This window comes from Aplidium turbinatum, chromosome 14 (genome assembly GCF_918807975.1).
Source record: "Aplidium turbinatum chromosome 14, kaAplTurb1.1, whole genome shotgun sequence".
Taxonomy (NCBI): Eukaryota; Metazoa; Chordata; class Ascidiacea; order Aplousobranchia; family Polyclinidae; genus Aplidium; species Aplidium turbinatum.
In genome coordinates this window covers 13772549-13791183 of record NC_137485.1, presented here as the reverse complement: position 1 = coordinate 13791183, position 18635 = coordinate 13772549, and the positions used below count along the sequence as shown (strand labels likewise).

The following is an 18635-nucleotide window of genomic DNA, read 5'->3' as shown; positions in this document are numbered from 1 at the left end:
GCCGGGTTTGAAGCTACAAACGTAACGAGACTGTATTTTAATCATAATCATTTATAGCAAAGATTTTGATCAATTTGTACAGAACAGAAAATATGATTTTTTGTAAGGTTGTTACCAGGGCATTGAACGTTGACCTGCAAACGACGTGCGAAATTTACTATGAACTTTTCATATCTATCATATTGATTTCAGGTTTAGGCCTGCATCAAAAAGTTTAGCCTATGTGGTGGTAGCCTAATTGGACGAGTTCAAAAAATCAAATTAGGCTACCAAGTTCTACTGTAGTTGCTGCTAATTTCTTTAAAAAAATTAATTTTTATTCAAAACAGTATAGCCTACGTAGCCTAAAGGCGTAAGACATTGTGGGCTTTAGCCTACTTACGTTATTGAACAGGCAGTCTATAGGCTATTTAGTGACAAAGCTTTATTAGTCTATAAATTAACATTTTGGCAACAATGTGGAAAATTTTTTTCGTTCTTTTGATTGGTGAGCGGATGATAACTGTAAACGGAATTGGTGATATGCGCTTTGGTAGAGAAGAATTTCTTAAAAAAGATGAAATCGCAAGTAGGTTCTAGACTTAGACTTACTTTTTTTTTTAATTTGCTCGAAAATGTTGGCTGACGCAACGGTGGGCTAAATCAAACATAGCCTATCAGAGCAGACGATCGAAATTCACTGAGCTTCCAAACCATAAAGTCCAGATAAACTCTATATGGGAATGTGCTGAGCCCCCAATGACAATGATCCAATACAGTAGCGTAGCTAGGTAATTTGAAAGGGGAGGGGTAGTTTGACGGTCGGCGGGCGAAGCCTGACGGCGTGATCGGCGAAGGCGACACCCAGCGGCGGGGGGTCTGGGGGACCTCTCCCAAAAAGTTTTGAAAAATTACTTTGAATTTGGGGCATTCTGAGAGCATGTTCAACAAAAATTTGGGTATGAATATTACGGTACTGTAAAATGGTGCTGTCTGGTGGCATGGCAAAAGAATAAAATCATGCTTGCTTTGGCATTTTTCGGAAATAAAGCTATGTCTTTATGTTAAGTCTGGATGCAACCTATTTCGTCCCCTGAAAAATTCGTACCCCGATTTCGTACCCTGAAATCGGAGTAACAAAATCAAATTTTGACCTAATTTGTCCCCTAAAAAGATCGAGAGAAATTTTGAAATGTTTGCGGCAACTCCGATCAGCAACTTCGGCTCTGTTGTTTTTTTTTTCTTGATCATTTCAGGGTGCGAAATGTTTAGGGGACGAAATTGGTTGCACCCGTTTAGTCTCTATGTTTTCTTGTTGCTAATTCCTTTGCTGAATTTTTCCATGGGAAATGACAAAATTACTGCATTTTCTGAGTAAATTGCGGGCCCCCTAATTTGCGGGCCCTGTGCGATCGCACGGTTTGCACACCCTAAAGACCGACACTGGTGCTGAATTAGCAGAAACATCGGCTAGTTTAGTGCTGTTGCAGTCCGTGTAGTAGCCCATTGGGCTTTTTATTTTTATACTTATTGATTCGAATATCGACAATTGGACAACCTTGTCAGATGCAAATATAGCTTACAGCAAGGGTTCTTAACCAAAGGTGCACGCACCATTAAGGGGTACGACACCTGTGCCTATGCGGTGCGGGGATGCTGAATCAAGGTTTTGTTATAATAGAACGTAAGAAGCAAAGTTGTTTCTACCAGGTTTCAACAAAAATTTCGAATTGTAGGCTATTACTTTTCAGCCAATCCTAGGAGGGGGTGCGAGAACTGGTTGGTAATTTCAAGGTGGTGCCGACAAGGCAAAAGGTGAAGAACCACTGGCCTACAGGAATAGTAACAACAACATTTACACCGACGCTCAATTTTTGAATGTAGGCTACAGAAGCCTACTTCAGAGAGGAGCGTATAGATTAGTTGCTGGGACTGCCGTTGGCAAGGTTATGGACCTATGGCCGTTCAACTCAGATGAATTGATGAACTATAGTCTTTCATCCTCATCTTTTTAATTAGCCTACGAGTAGGTCTACTGTAATGTACAACCCTTTGATTTATCATTAGATCCTGACAAAAAGCAACTGAAGAAATACAACACCAAGAAAGCTATCGATCATTTTCAGCCTTTTCTAAAGGAAGCCTTGATGCACGAATTCAAGGCACGAGTAACAGTAGACCGTGGAGCTATAGATTGCTTTTTCGAAGAATGTGATGCTAAATCAACAATTGTTTATGCTTCTTTTGGGGTAACTAATCGGTTACTGTCGTTTATCACTTTTGTTTTCAAAAGAATTTGAAGGGAATCAGTAATTAAAAATAATTAATAACATAGCTATCAACCTATTAGTTGCAGCTTTCAATAGTTAGGCTATTGATTGATTATGATTTCTAAGAATTGTTATCAATTATCATCAATATGAGAAAGCTTCTTTGAGAACTTAATCCTGCAGTTTCGTGTACTTGTAAAAGATTTGAACCACTGACGCAGGTACGGTTACCGAAATTGATAGAGTGAAGTTTTCCGCTTGTTGTGAAAGTGTTGTCGGTAAATTACGCCATCCTCTAGGTGCCGCTAAACTTAAAGCAGTGCTTGAAATGCATTGCTCAATGCTCAAGCACACACCTCGAGAGTCGGACCAGTCCAACTTGATTTCCGTCTGAAAGTCAGATGCGTATAATAACAGCTATCGAGGGAGACTGAATGCTGCGCGAAAGTTCAGTTTTATAGTGTAATTTATTAATTCCAACTTAAAAGCAACTGTGGACCTAGGCCTATGCTAGCGGAAAATCACTAGTGGATCGGTACGATCAATGTAGGCTACGATACAGTAGGTGCCTATATACTATACGCTAGATATTAATGCAATATCAGAGCAAAAAAAAAACAGTTAACCTATGTTATCAAGAAAATGAAGTATCTTAATTCTGACAGGTGTTTAAATCCAAATTTCTTTACATTAACCTATATGTTAATATTACATTGTCTAACTTTGAGTAAAAGATTTTTATATATTCAGAGCGAGACTGCCCCGTCGTTCTCTTCTGATGGAAATTTAAAAGGTTATTTTCGGAGAGTCAATGGAAGCAGATACCCAGAGAAAAAGAGATCTGTTTTTATGGGTTCGTTGAAGTTAAAGTGTGGAGAAACAGGTTTGGTTAAAGTTTGGTTAAAGTTAAAGTGTGGAGAAACAATAATTTAATATGTAGGTTATTGGAAATACAGTGATTAAACCGACACAAAACTACTTCGATTTTTTTTATTATTATGTTGATGCGTTGTCTTTGATCAGTTCACAGAAACTTCTTTTTGAAAACATGTTAAGTCCGGGACTACAGAGAACTTCTCTGTAGTCCCGGTACACAGAGAACTTTTCTGTAGTCCCGGTGTTAAGTAAACAAAGAAGCCTGTTGTAAGACCTTCTGTTCCTAAGTAAACACATCAAGCCTTGTATCTCCCGCATGACCATTGATCATCATCCATACTCTTGATGGCGCACGCAGCTACGTATCGTTTAAAACTTTAAATCACGTATGTCAATCGTTTAAATCATGATTTGCCCCCTCCTCCTGGTAGGAGGGTCAAATTTGGCCCGTGAAACCTTTTTGGCCCTCAGGATATTACTAAATTCTTTTTAAATCTGACCCACAGATATGAAAATACTAGGGCTATTCAACTGGCGAACTGCGGTCCGAATCCAGACCTTCTGGGTGTTGATGGTGGACCTTGAGCTTTTGGAAGAATAACCTCATTGCCAAGTTTCAGGGTTTCTTTAAGCAATTTTTACTGTGATTATCCTAGTTGCTGAGGGGGCTTCGACTCCCAGACTCCCCAACACTTTCTCAGAAATCCAATTCGAGTTACATTTTACGTAAAAAAGTGGTTTGGATAGTTTAACTTTCGTGGTTGCGTGTGAAAAAACTTATTCACCAGATCGCTAAAAATACTCAACTTGTTAAACTGGACCTTTGTTAAGGTTAGTTGAATAACCCTGATTTATAGCCTACCGATAGGCTACTGTATATTAGCCTAAAAGAAATAATGAATTTAACGTGTTTAAAATTAAACTTAACCTAAGCACGTGTAGACCAGAATTGGATCAATTAGGATACAATTGTATTATTATTGGCAAGCCCTGATCGACTTAAAAAAAAAAAACTGTATAAAGGTTGGGTACAATTCTGCTTGGATAACAGTGAAGACAAGATTCGAGAGAAAGTTGTTGATTTCCAGCTTATCGTTTTGAGAACCTCCATGTTAATGGGATACCATCTGAAGCAAAAGTTCTTAACAGACAACGATGAGAATATTGTCTATAGACTCTACGTAAGTAGCCTACTTAAGTGACCCACATTTGTTTGTGTACAGTGGTCTACTTAAAGTTTATCAAGAGCTATTATGGCTTAGCTAGTTAGCTGATTTTGTTGTTCCTGACAGTAAACAGGTTCACATGTCCACACTGTCGGAAGACTAATTAAATCCCAAATCAAGCTGAACATATTGCAGTGACACAGACAAACTCTAACCTAGGCTAAACTGTACAGAACAGCCTGCACTTAGGCTACTGGCAGTGATAAGTTTGAAACATATTACATAAGCCTGGTGGCGTTGACGGGGAGGTCCAGGGAGTACTTTTGGACTCGAGCCCGGGAAGATTTTAGGTGGCCGGAATCTTTCTAAGAGGCCACGGAACGAAGAAACCGCCGCATAGCCTACCTAATCTTTGAACGTACCGTAATGTGTTTTTTCAGAAGTTTACGGTTTGGGGCCCAAGGATCTCATTGGTACCGGGTCCAGAATGTCCTCTCAAAGGCCCTGCATATGTCTGCTCTAGAGTGTTTGTCAGGCTACTACAAGTTGCAGTTGTAACATAATAGGCTAACTATTTTACTAGGATGATCTTTATCAAGTCGCTCGAGGCATCACAACTTCAAAACTTGCTCTCAGAGCAAATAAAGTGTTGATCACGAGAGATATGAACATGAGTTTTTCAAATGCCTGGATGGTGAAGTACTTTTCCATACTTGCAATAATGATCATGGTACTGATCAGCTTCGGACAGGTCAGATTCTTGAAAGGTTGTATGCCTGTTACCGTAAAGTTGGATAAAGGGAAAAAAGACTTTTAAAACCTGCTAATGCAGGCCTATTAGCTTATATTTAATTGCTTTATTATAAGGTAGCTTAACGAAAAGTAACAAAATTACTAGTTCTGGAGAAAAGCAAGATGGTGTTCATACAGTAGGCTGCTACTGCCTATCAGGAATGTGCTTCGCCTTCATGCGCTCATGACTAGTAGGCTAGGTCTATAGCCTGCTATTGGAGTGTTATGACAGGTGTCTATCTTTTTTATCACGACTGGAACAAACTTACTCTTGCAGCAGCAAATGCTTATTTCTCATAGGCTACATTGTAGACTTACTAAGTCATAACAACCCACCTTAGCTATTTTCTTTGATTTTTCAGGTTTATTGTTTAAAAAAGATGTTTGTTTGTTGATGAAAAACGAAAAGTCTTTTTCCATTGACACCAACATCATGACTTCACAGAAATAAAGTAGAAGCTTCAAAGTGGCTAAACGAACATATGTTAGCCTATGTAGTAGGCCTATCAATTTTTTTCGTTAATTTGGAAGACGCTATTTCGATGATAATTCTGTTCTTTATCTTGTTCTGATTTTGCTTTTTCGGTAAAGTTGCGCTTTTCTTACTGGTAGGTTGGTTAGCCAATTATATGGTCCTAGAGAAGTTTTAAGAGCATCTGTGACGGCATTCATTTTCTAGAAAAAACACTCAAATTTACCAACTGGAAATTTTACATGCAATTTTGCAAAAGTTGCTTCTGTGAAAAGCACATCCTCTAGTGTCGCGAATAATTGTAGCCTACTAGCCTACGACTCCCGTGCTCAAGATCGTGAAACAGTCAGTCGAGTGACTTCTTGTGCCACTGCCACGCTCCAATTGCTCAATGGAGTGAGGCACAGCGCACAGGTATCTTGTCACAGTATACCAACTCAAGAAGCCTCTTTTGTTCATTGTGTGTCATATGCCGTACTGCCGTAGTGCCTCCGAAAGAAATCAAGACTGGTCCCGAAACAGTAGGCTACGCAAAATGAGCCCTTCAAAAACAATTTCCAGCATAAATAAAAGCAACAAATTTGCATCATGGGTCGAGTTGCATGTTTGTCTTCAGCTCAAATCAGCCTACTTACCTTAGAGTGAAATTGAATCCCATAAACTTCCGATTTTGACAACGTAGGCGCAGCCTATAGCGAAAGGAAAAAAATATTTCGATGGACCTATGAAAATCTTCAAACACTGATCGATTAAAATTATAGGCTACCTACTTGCAGTCAAAATACCATTGTCGCTAACTATGTTGTCTAGAAAAAAAGGGAAAATAACAAAATACCTTATTGGGAAATAGAACAAGCACAAAAATGTCAACAAAGATGAGCTATAACAAAATCAAGTAGCGCTTAATTGTTCGAATACTTACAGGCAACAACAAGCAGAAAAGCTGACATAAAAAATGTAACGAAAAAAGGTAGTCCGCCCTGTTAGTTCAATGGTTAAGCGCCTGAATTTGTACATAAAGAACACTTAAGATCTAGCAGCTCTGGTTTGGCTCTCGTGGAGTGCGCTTAAATGTATTTCATAACTTTTCTGGCCATCCAGCGGAACCTGGTGGATGGAATAATTCACAGACAAAACATAACAAGCGAAAACTTTACTTTGTCGATCTTGGTAACCTACCCTGCGCTGCGTCAGTGATTAAAGCCTCCACAAGTAGGCAACTACCCTATGTATGAAACTGTCAGGAATAACCTGTCAAGAGGCTCTGCCAGTAGGCCTAGTGTAGGGTTACCATATTTGAAAAAGCAAAATTCCGGACAGCGCATGACTATTTACATGAGACCATATATATGCGCTACCGAAATGCTAAAGCTGCAAACGTTGTACGATACACATGCTAAAGCGCCAGCTACCGAAATGAAAAGTATTGTCTTCTGTCACGAGCAGAATCTCACACCAGGCAGGGTAAGCACTCTCTAAATATAGCTACGGACCGTCACTGAAAAAAATCTCAACTTCAGAGTGAAAAATAATAATGAGAATTAGGTTGTGCCGAAAAAGGAAGAACAGCAATTACATGCTTAAAACAAATTAAAGACACGCTTGTAAGTCAAGTCACTACAAATTAACTCTTTTGACCATGCATATTTTTCTGAAGATCTAATTCTCTTCAATAGGGCCTTGCGTGATTTCAAAAATGAGAAAAATTCACTACAGCACATATCTTTGAAATTATATTGAAGAGTCAATATGCCTTTCATAGTCGCAACGCTCAACTTGTTTCTTTCTTTAGTCCACTGACTTTGCATCAGTGAAAGGAGTCTCTCTACATTGGCATTGTGGGATGTAAAAGCAAAGAAAAACTGAACAATCCTTAAATTTTCAGAGTGAAATATTTTACGCAGCCAGTTAATATTTACGCAGTATTCTACCAGTTAGTTTTGGCAGTTAGTCTTGGTCAGTATCTTAGGCTACTGCAGATTCATTTATTTATTTATTTAGTGACAGTTTTTAGGTTTTGCTTTCTTATGTTTGCGTTTTAGGCACTAAAGATGCTCTAAAGTTAGAGCGAAATGCATATGCCAATAGGGCTCTGCTGATTTTCCATGTAGGCTACTGTATTTTGTAATAAAGAATGATTAATTGATACTTGATGGAGAATCGCTGGCCCGCTGCTTCTTAGTCAGGAGATCCCCTAGCATATCCTTAATGGAAATCAATATATGTAATTTCTGAGTGGCATGTGATGTTCGTAGACTGATCGAAATATTTGCACCATTTCTTATGCGTTAGCAATTTAATAAATTCTTCGTCCTGTAGGTAACTTTCCACAAACTGCTTCAAGTTACAGATTTGGTCAAAGCACTTGCATCGTCCACATCAACCCCATTACCAATGAGATATTCCAGGCAAGGCTCTACATCCTTCCAACTTGGTATCTCGTTTAAGGTCATCTATTTGAAACAAGCAAACACTTCCATTGGTTTCATCCATTTGCACAGGTACTCCAAGCATCTCTCATAGAGGTTTGCAACTTCGGAAAGAAAATTGTTACATTCATCTTGTGATTCATCTTCATATCCCTCTTCTCTTTTTTCAACTAAAAGCCTTTTAACTTTCAAGGACATAAAGTTTTCATTCTTCCTTCCACAAGCACCTTATGAACCAGCTCCAAATTTTCTAGCACTTCTGCAACGGAATTGTTTTCTCTCTCAACTACTTGAATACGTCCATGAAACACGGACATTAGTGAGTGCATATGCCAAAGGTATAACTCGCTCATTTCATTATCAAAGAACCGTTTAATAACTATTGGTGGATGTTTTTGTGACAAAAAGTAGGACTTCAGGGGTGAAAACATTTCTAACAATCTTGAAATTCCAGGAAACAAGGAGAGCCAGCGAGTCTTGCTATGAGAGAGAAGTCTCTTGTATTCACAATTTACAAATTTACAGTATTCTTTCAGTTGTTGAGTTCTAATTTGTGTAAATAGAAAAATATTGATATATCTTATTGATATTATTTTCAATATCGATGTTTATTCTTTCAGCCCCATGATGGATACAATTGTTCAAAACGTGTGCTGAACAGCCAACCCCAATCAATGAGGGGTTTAACATTTTCTTCAACTTTGCAAACACATTGTTTCCTTGCTCATTACGCCTAAGTCCTACAAACATAGTATTGCAGTTGTCTCCTGTAAATGCCACACATTTTTTCAAAAGCATCTTTTTTTCTAAGGTGTCTTTTACATAAGTGGCTATTGTGTCGGCAGTCTCGTTTGCCTTGTTTGTAAACTCAATCAATTTTGATTGCAATTCACCTTTCCTCCAGTCAAAATATTGAATAACTATAGCAGAAATAGACTAAAAAATTTGTTCGAGTGAAATAATCACTGCAACGAACCGAATACCTGACGTAAAGTATGTTAAAAAAAAACAAATTATAAACCAAAAAATAAAAAAAAATTAAAAAAAATAATAAACCAAAGCGAAAAAAATAAACCAAACGGCTGCAAAAAACAGATTTGGTTTTAAAAAGACTAAAATGGTAACACTGACTTCTAAGTGGTAAACATCATTGATAAGGAAAACGCTCTGTTACATCATAATTCCGTACAACCTTGTAGTTAAAAAAATGCACACGGTACGAAATAACAATGTTCTGGATTGGCAGTGTGCACAGTACGATTGCAGATGCAGTAAAATGAGCTGGCTGAGCGATTTTTCTAGGACACCCCTAATTTACAGGATTATTCCCGCAATTGTAATTCCCCCAAAACGCCCATCATAAAATTCCGGACATTTGAGCATTTTTTTAAATTCCTCCCGGACACAAAATTTAACCCTAAATTCCGGACATGTCCGGAATTTTCCGGACGGTATGGCAACCCTAGCCTAGTGCGAGCCTTGGTGATGAAGATTTAAACGAAAGCCACACGTAAAATAGATTTTGAACCATACAAAATCTGGTGCAATAAAAACGTGATGATGTCAATATTACTTTTGCAGGCCTTGTTCTTTTGTAATCGGTTGGCTGCATCAAACATTAGGCTATAATAGTCTATAAGCATCAGGCTCTTCATCTTGCTCAGTACCAGCAAACGAACTGTCCAGGTTGCCATTGCTTCATTTTGATAGAAATAATAATAATAGCAAAATTATGTACTGAATTTAGCGGAAAATCGTGGAGTAAACCAGTTCGAAAAAATGTAAAAAAAATTGTTAACTTTCAAAATGACTGAGCAAAAACTGCAACCTCTTTCATTATAGTAGAGTAGCAACCAGTAGGCTAAATAAAACCGACCAGAAGTTATAGGCTATGATAGAAATAATCTCAGTACGGTAGCATGGGCGCCGATCGCTCACTAAAATTGGTGGGGACATTTACTAGAAAAGGTAGGAACGGGCGACGAGCGAAGCGAGCTAGAACGATCGGGGGTCTGTTCTGACAACCAAACAAATGCAGTAGGTACAAGTCTAATGCGATGTGTGGGCTACATATTTTAATTGTCGTTGTCGTCGTCGTGTGAGCCTCTGGGGCCGAGGGTCTATCCTTTTACCACCCTAGACTCACGATGTTCCCGGACTACACTGGAAGGCTACTAGAGAGCAGCCAGTCTTTGGCTTCATCATCCATGACACGCAGACCTTCCGCTCCGTTAGGTGGCTTGAAGGCTTTTAATTGTCAGTTTCAGCATTGGACGGCATACGTCCAAACACTCAGCAACGAGTCTCCGGCGAAGTAAAAACGAAGCTCTTGGAGAGGTCATGGAGGTTAATCGAATTCAAAACTTTGTTGTGCACATGGCAGATTATTGTATGATTTAGCCGTTTCTGTGTCATAGTAGATCGTAACCAAGGTTTGACATGTCGCAAAGTTGAAAATGACCGTTCAGTTGAACACGAGCTGGCTGGTGATATGAGCAAAAGTCGTACCAAAAGTTCCACAAGTCCTGAAACATTTGCCGAACAGCGGATGGCATCTTCTTGAATATCATTCGAAAATCTTCCACCGACTTTCCATTGTAGGCCTACTGCTTTCGAAAGAAGCATATAGTTCTTCTGCAAGAGACTCTGTGTCAGAGAACTCAGGATAATCGTCTACCACATGTGATTGTAGCTTTCCACTGGAGTAGAATCACAAGAGTAATTCTTGTAAAATTTTTTAGTGCTCAAGATCGGTCGACTTGAAATAGTAAGATTTTGCTGCGCTGTCAATGACTGCAAATACTCTGACCGATATTTCGTCTTCGGTGTTTGAAGTTGAGGAGGTTGCCGATGGCCATGTCTATGCTGAAGACGATTTGGGTTCTTTTTGGGACGTGACAGTTGCAATGACTCAAGGTTGCAATCCTCCATTAGTTCTCAGCATTTACAAAGACACGATGAAATTCTTCTTCACTGCATAGATGGTGGAGTTTGTAGTGGAGCACTACAAAGTTTAGCACCTTCAAGCATGCCAGCCGCAGTCACCGTGCAACCTTGCAAGGCTTTGTTAAAACGTTCCAGACACTGAATGACAGACAAGCCTCTAATAACCCAAGTAGACTACACTCGACTCACGAGAAAAAGATTTCAAAAGCCAATTAGCAGCTGTTGCTGCATTTACATCAAATTGATTCCAGGCAACTTCCAAGGCTTCCAATACTGACTTATAATTATCTAGCACTGCTTTTACAGCAGTTGCACGTGTGAGCCATCTTGTTGGAAAAATTGGTTTCAGTTTTGATGTAGCCTGAGGCAAAGACTCTCCAGAATGAAGATTCAGGTACAGATGCTTGAATTTCCCAGAAACCTTTTGTTTAATTACACTAATAGCTTTCCAAGTTTTAAACATCTGACTGATAAAATTGTGACATTCGGTTAATGCTTTCCCTATTACGTTATAAAAATAATGAAAAAATATGGCGGGGACATGTAAAAAGATGGTGGGGACATGTAAAAAGATGGTGGGGACATGTCCCCGCTGTCCTATAGGGATCGGCGCCCATGTACGGTAGGCTAATCCATGATAGGCTATGATTGATTGAATCTTTATCCTCGGACTGGGAAAATTTCTTTGATTTCGGTTGTTAAAGTGTTGTTGTTTCTAGCACTAACTTAGTTGCTACGTTCATCTGATGAAATTGAAAGTAAAATTAACAACAAACAAGATGGTTTATTGCTTTACTGACGTTTCGCGCACCATGACAATGCGCATCCTCAGAGCGAATAACATACAAAATAAAATTTCACCAGGTTATATACTGCACTGCGATTGAAGGCAAGAAAAAATAAAACACGCAATATTTTAAAAAAATGGCCAATGATGTGTGAGCGGTTGCTTTCCACGTTAAATTACGTAAAAACTTCCAACAATAAACATAAAAATTCGAAGCAGTGACGACCAACAGAAAAAAGTGCGATTGAAAGCAAAAGAGACAGAACACAATGTTACAATATTGCGTGTTTTATTTTTTCTTGCCTTCAATCGCACTGCCTGGTGAGATTTTATTTTGTATGTTATTCGCTCTGAGGATGCGCATTGTCATGGTGCGCGAAACGTCAGTGAAGCAATAAACCATCTTGTTTGTTGTTAATTTTACTTTCAATTTCATCAGATGAACGTAGCAACTAGTGCTAGAAACGATAATTGTCTTGATGAACACCCAAACTTTTCAGTACGGTATAAAGTGTAGCCTAATTGTTGCCGGGAATTATTTCATCCAGTAAATGCCACTGAATGGATAACCGTTTTTTAACCCGCGTTGGTCAAGCGCACACATGGTTTAGTTGGTTGGTTTTGAATCTTTATCCTCGGACTGACAAAGCCTTGATAGGTTATTCCTTGTAGTTACGCATGCTTGTAGAAGCTCTTGACGCAGGGCCGGTTACCGAGATTGACAGAGTGAAATTTGCGATTGTTAAAGTGTTGTTGCCGGGAAATTATTCCATTCACTAGGTGCCGCTAAATGAAGTAAGAAGAGCAGTCCTGAAATGGGTTGCTCAAGCGCACACACCGAGAGTCGAACCAGCACCGCGTGATCTTGAGCCGGGCGTCTAGCCTAACCGTTGAGATAACGGGGCGAACATATCGAGAGTCGAAGCAGCGCCTCCTTGAAGCTTCTTTGTTCACGAAGTCACGCACTAACCAACCGAACTATCGAGGCAGCCGAGCCAGCGTTGGTTCGGCTGCGGACTGCGGAGTGTGCACTTGAGTGCTGCATTTCAGGAATGCTCCAATCAGCGGCACCTAGTGGATCATACAAGAACAACATTTCAACATGCGAAAACTTTACCCGCTCTGACACTCTCGGAAACCGGGCCGGTGTCACGGTGTCAGTAATTCAAAATCTCTGCAAGTAGGCTATGTGGCACTGTCAAGAATAACCTCACAGAGGCTTTTTCAATGCGCGGATGAAGATTCAAACAACAACGAAAAGTGTCGAAACCAATGGTTCGTATTGGCGTTTTTGCTGAGTTCTTTGAGGTCGTACCCTCGCACATTTAGTATTAAGAGCAAAACAATTCATGCTTTTTGAAGTACGCTTTCACAACTACAATTTGCAAGATTTGAAAAGCCGGTGTAATTTTGAGGCGTTTGGTAAAAAAGATGAAATTTCAACCCAAGTGAAAAATGTGGCAACACTGGGTTAGATTCAGGAACATTGGTTGATTGATTGAAATTGAATCTTTATCCTCGGCTCGGACTGGGAAACAAGGATGCCAGAGCTTGGTTTTTCCACCTAGATCTGGGTTTTTTTGACCACATCTGGGTTTTAAGTTTTTTTTTTTCAAATTTAGGTGAATCTAGGTTTTTTTTGTTTTTAACTTTGTACAGAGCTTGCACGGTATTAAGGCACTGGGATCCTCGGTAAATGGTCCACACTGCAACACAAAAATGATTTTAAGGTAATGTTTTTTGCATCAATTACTGTAGTCAGTGAGGTACAGCTGGTATACAGTAGTCTAGCGAGTTGTTGTGAGCAGGTTTTAATTGATACATATATTTTTCATCATTTATTACGCTTCTCAGGGGTATTGGTATTAGGCTGCCTAAGCTATAAGACTCAAATACGACTGTTAGTGTAGATCTAATGTTATAAACTTAACTGAACTCTTCTACAGTAACGGTATTCTTACAAAAACGAGTGATAAAAATAAAAAACCCAAAACGAAGCAAAAATTGTGGTATGGACAATCATTCGAAAAGGACTGGCTAAAAGTTCCTGAATTCAAAGATTGGTAGCAAATGAAAGAAGATGCTTCCAATAAAAACAACAGTTATTGTAAATATTGCAAAGCTATACTGAAAAATGCTAATAAATCAATGTTGTTAGCTCACAGCAAGACTGAAAAACACAAACAAAACTACAGTGCTGCTAAGTCTCATGTGAAAATCAATACGGTATATACCTTTTTAACACAAAATTTAGCCACCCAGTCAGATCAAATTGCTAAAGCAGAAGCATTGCTTGCAGGTTATTTTTCTGAGCATCATGTACCATTCACTCACATTAATCATCTTGTTGATGTTTATAGGAAAGCATTTCCTGATAGTGCGATTGCAAAAAATAGATATGAAATAATGAAACGCAAGTGGTGCTAAAAGCACATCAGGCTTTTTTAACCGCTTTACTACATATTTTCTGGACCTGGGTTTTTTTTACCTCATCTGGGTTTTTTTCAGCACACAATCTAAGTTTATTGGAAATCTGTCGCTGGCATCCCTGCTGGGAAAGCTTCTTGCAGAGCTTAATCTTGGCAGTTTCGCATACTTGTAGAGGCTTTTGGATCACTGACGCAGGCCCGGTCACCGAGATTGACAGAGTGAAGTTTTCGATTGTTGAAGTCTTGTTGCCGGGGAATTATTCCATCCAATAGATGCTGCTGAATGGAGAGCAGCCCTTAACGTGCGTTGCTCAAGCGCACACCCCGAAAGTCGAACCAGCACCGCTATTGATCTTGAAGTTTCTTCGTTCCAGAAGTGACGCGCTAACCAATTGAGCTATCGGGGCGGATGCTTTGATGGGCTTGCAAGACTATGACCAGGGCTGTCAGATTGGAATAATTGATTCCAGATCTGGAATCAAAACGAACTGTCTAGTAGAGAAAAAAAATGTATGGAATCTGGAATAATTTTTAGAAGCAAATTGAGATTGTTCAGACAAGTCTAGATTGTTTCGGTACATTTGTCTTTTTTCATTGCATTTTGTAGCTACAACGCGTGCGGGTAATTTTCTGCCCTAGTTTCGGCTCTTTGTTTGAAACTTTGTTGCTGAATTGCACGCACTATGGCGCGAAAGCCTGTCTGTGAGAAACCGAATGTGATGCATCCCAGTTAGCTGACAGGACTTTTCGCACACAAACACTGGGCTATATTCCCATGTATGTTAAGTTTCTTTTAATCTGTTACCGGTATGTTTTTAGGTTGTTATAGTTAGTTATTGTTAAGTATTTATTGATTTTCATATTTTGTTGCATCGAAGAAGTTCAAAAATCCAAGAGTATGTGAAGTTTATTGTAAGAAGTATATGTCTCTATGCTATTGTCCAAAGAAAATGTACCTACTCTCAAAAATATAGACCTGAGTGGCAGAGGGACTTGAGACTGCGTAAATGGCTGAGTTTAATACGGATTGAAATGTAATTTTAACCATATTATAGTTGGCTATTTGACCGGTGCCGGTCTTTGAATCTGAAACACTATTTGATTTTAACCGGTCATGACGTCCTATATAGGCATTTTTTTCATTTTCTCTTTCAAAGCAAAAGACGAGAAGAGTGCTTATATAAGTTCTAAATTCAACACCTATGTTCAACTGATTCAGTGGCGCGTAGGATAAGTCTCCGGCTGGTGCTCCAGAGGGAATGAGTTCGATACTACGCAAAATTGCGTTCTTTTATTTTTAATTTTTAACTAAATTTTCACACGAATTGACTCAATCGTTAGGCTGCTACATTTTTGTGGTTAATGTTTAATTTGAGTAGCCTACAACCCAATTTTTTATGCCTTTTCAACTATGAGTAATAAATTTAGAGTTTTTAATTTTCTGGAATTTGAGAATTTCTCTGGGTAATTTTCTGTTTGTCTAGAGTGGATGTTCACTGCATACATATGCTCATGGTTGCTTGTTAATTCAACTACCCATATATATACTTGCTTTACATCTAGCATACAGAAAAAGCTTTAAGAAAAACAGCTCGCTGGTAATCTTTCAACTGCTTTTCCAAATAAGTATTCTTAAATGGGTGTATCCTATTTCGCCTCCTGAACATTTCGTTCTGCGATTTTGTCCCCTAAAAAAATTGAGAAAAAAATACAACAGAGCCGAAGTCGCTGATCGGAGTGGATGCAACCTATTTCGTCCCCTGAACAATTCATACCCCGATTTCGTCAAAGTGTTTTGGCGACAAAATAGGTTGAATTTTCTAAATTTATAAACAAATTATTGAGGTGTTGCAACCGTGCCATATTTTAAACTAATTGTCCTGCTTTGGTATCATGGGTTGCAACCTAATTCTTACCCTGAACATTTCGTACCCTGAAAAGGTCGAGAAAAAATAGCACAAAATCGCAGTCGCTAATCGCAACAAAGCCGAACTCGCTAATCAATGTTTTTGCAAAAATGTTAGGGTTCTTAATTCTGCACCATACTTCAGCGGATAATGTGCCAATTTACGCTGGGGAATTTTCTGCTTTTTACTGGTCCTCTTCTGGTAACATCCAGGTAAGTAAAGATGATGCTTAATATAAGATGACTACTAAAGATCGTAAGGTTAACAAAGTCAGCTGTCACTCATACAAATAAGAAAAAAACAAAGCCATGATACTTCATAAGTCAGTCTTCATTAGGCCTAAGCATATTCTGATATTCATCGATGTCTTTATCTGTTCATTTCAGTGTTAATTTGTGTGATTTTAAAAAGCTCACAATTAATTGTATTATAAGTTGCTAATCAAAGTGTTGGTCTTGCTTTTGTTTTACTTTTCGGTTGTAACCATGGCCTACAGTTGTAACCAATTTGGTTAAATTGTTGAATAGTTTTATAACCAAATTATATTTTCCAGTAGTAACTGGCTAGGCTAGTAAATCGTAGTGGTCATTGCATTGTCTCTATAGTTATCAAAAATAAAACTTAAGCACTGTGTGTATCATTGTTTTATGTCACCTTTGTTTTTTGGAAGTGGCTGTATTTACGGCGCCATAAATACAGCCGTTCCATGCCTCTTTTTTAATCTTTACGTCGCTTTTACTGCGCATGCGCGCTGTTGCTGGAAAAAAGTGCATATATTTTCCAATAACTTTAACTGGATATCAAACCTCAATCGTCTTAGGCTACTGTGTGATGTGCAGTCTGACCATAGAAAGAGCTCAACACCTGCTCTCCTGGGCCACATCGAAACGGGCTTTTGCCTGAGGATGGGTTTCTTTTATGTCCGGTTTTCATTCTCCATCCTACTATATTATTATTATTATCCACATCAATATCGGAACTGGCAAATTTAATCCACAACACTTTTCATTAGGCTGTCTTTCATTACTACATGTGTGCTTCCCTCTGTTTTTGTTTTATTTTTTGCTATTTGTTTTTTTGGGTTTTGTGGCCGTGCTAACTACTGCTATAGCCTACCAGTACTACATAATTTTTCATTCAGGCACGTTTTAAACCTTTCAAGGTTTTGCCACCTTTTCCCGTTCATTAACGTGCTGGTAGGTCTATATAGATTTTTGTAGTTAGTATCTTTTTCGTCTCGTAAGCGTTAATGACGAAAAAAATAAAATGATTGATTGATATATAACTTCTAAATTCAAATGTTTTCGCCAAGTAAATCAGTGGCGCGTGCGATATTTGTCTGGCTCATACTTGCAAGGATATGAGTTCGATTTCACCAAAAGATTTTTTTTTTAACTTAATTCTAACCCGCAGTGACTCAATCGTTAGGCTATGCATTTTTGTGGTCACTCAGCTAAGTTCGTTTTTAAATATTTTATATTCCATGCCTTTTTAGAAAAAGGTAGAAGCGACAAAACGCGGAGGTTATAGCATGCATGAAACAAAGCAGGACAATCAGTTTGAAATATTGCACGGTCGTAATCGTGGCGTCGTCGTAACACCTTAACAATTTTTTTTAAATTCAAAACAAAGAGAAAAAAAGGCTAGTGAGTTTTTTTTCTTTAACAATAAAAATGAGTAAAAAAAAAATTCTAAACTTATAAAATTTTTAGGTATTACGACCGTACCATATTTTAAACTGATTGTTCTGCTTTGCTATCATACACGCTATAACGTCCGCGTTTTGTCGCTTCTACCTTTTTCTATATGTATACCTCTGTTATGTTTGTCATATACTGTTTTTTCGTTGTGATGGTCAAAACTAAACACAAATTAAACTGAACGGCCACAAAAATACGTAGCCTAACGATGGAGTCACTTCGGGTGACTTGAATTGAGTTCAAAAAAAAATTACCTTTTGATGAAATCGAACTCGTATCCTTGCGAGTACGAGCCAGACAAAGATTGCACGCACTTCTGATTCACTTAGCAAAAACAGTTGAATTTAGAAGTTATATACGCACTTTTTTTCCAGCAACAGCGCGCATGCGCAGTAAAAGCGACGTAAAGATTAAAAAAAGGGCATGGAACGGCTGTATTTACGGCGCCGTAAATGCAGCCACTTCCTTGTTTTTTGATACTTAAACAATTGAGCGATTTTGTACGAACAATAGAAATAGTCTAGCGACAGTATTTCATTAGTCTTGGCAAAATTCCTATCTTTTACTCACATTTGAGTTTGCCTATTTCGACTTAAATGATATCATTTGTTTGCCTGTATCGACACCTTTTTTTATTTTTAAGCACTCAAAACATTTTGTTTGTTCATATCAGTGCGGTTGTGGGTTTTTGGGCTAGGTTTACGTTTTGGTTGCGGTTTAATAGTTTATAATTTAAAAGTGCGCAACTTATTGAAGTTAACACGAGAACGTACCACATGGCTATCTTGCAACATGTTTGCACGTTTTGGTCCAAGTGATTAAGAATGTTTTTAATCTAATAGGTAGCTCGCCCAATGCCATCAAATTGAATTCGGCCCATGT

General features: G+C 38.5%; 1 protein-coding gene across 1 annotated transcript; it reads left to right on the top strand.

The window, feature by feature from the left end:
• Window positions 1-423: 423 nt before the first annotated feature.
• LOC145783697 (uncharacterized) lies at window positions 424-6110 on the top strand. The gene is made up of 6 exons (XM_082595585.1): window positions 424-568; window positions 2047-2228; window positions 3000-3132; window positions 4149-4306; window positions 4875-5042; window positions 5446-6110. The coding sequence occupies exons 1-6, from the start codon at window positions 457-459 to the stop codon at window positions 5476-5478; spliced, it is 786 nt and encodes a 261-aa protein (XP_082451711.1). The 5' UTR covers window positions 424-456; the 3' UTR covers window positions 5479-6110.
• The last annotated feature ends 12525 nt before the right edge of the window (window positions 6111-18635 follow it).

What these genes read in the sequence shown, in the direction of transcription:
- LOC145783697 (XM_082595585.1), top strand. Translation starts at nt 457, where the DNA reads ATGTGGAAAATTTTTTTCGTTCTTTTGATTGGTGAGCGGATGATAACT. An exon ending in GTTAAAGTGTGGAGAAACAG is followed by an intron (nt 3,133 to 4,148) that starts GTTTGGTTAAAG and finishes AACTGTATAAAG; the next exon opens with GTTGGGTACAATTCTGCTTG. An exon ending in ATATTGTCTATAGACTCTAC is followed by an intron (nt 4,307 to 4,874) that starts GTAAGTAGCCTA and finishes CTATTTTACTAG; the next exon opens with GATGATCTTTATCAAGTCGC.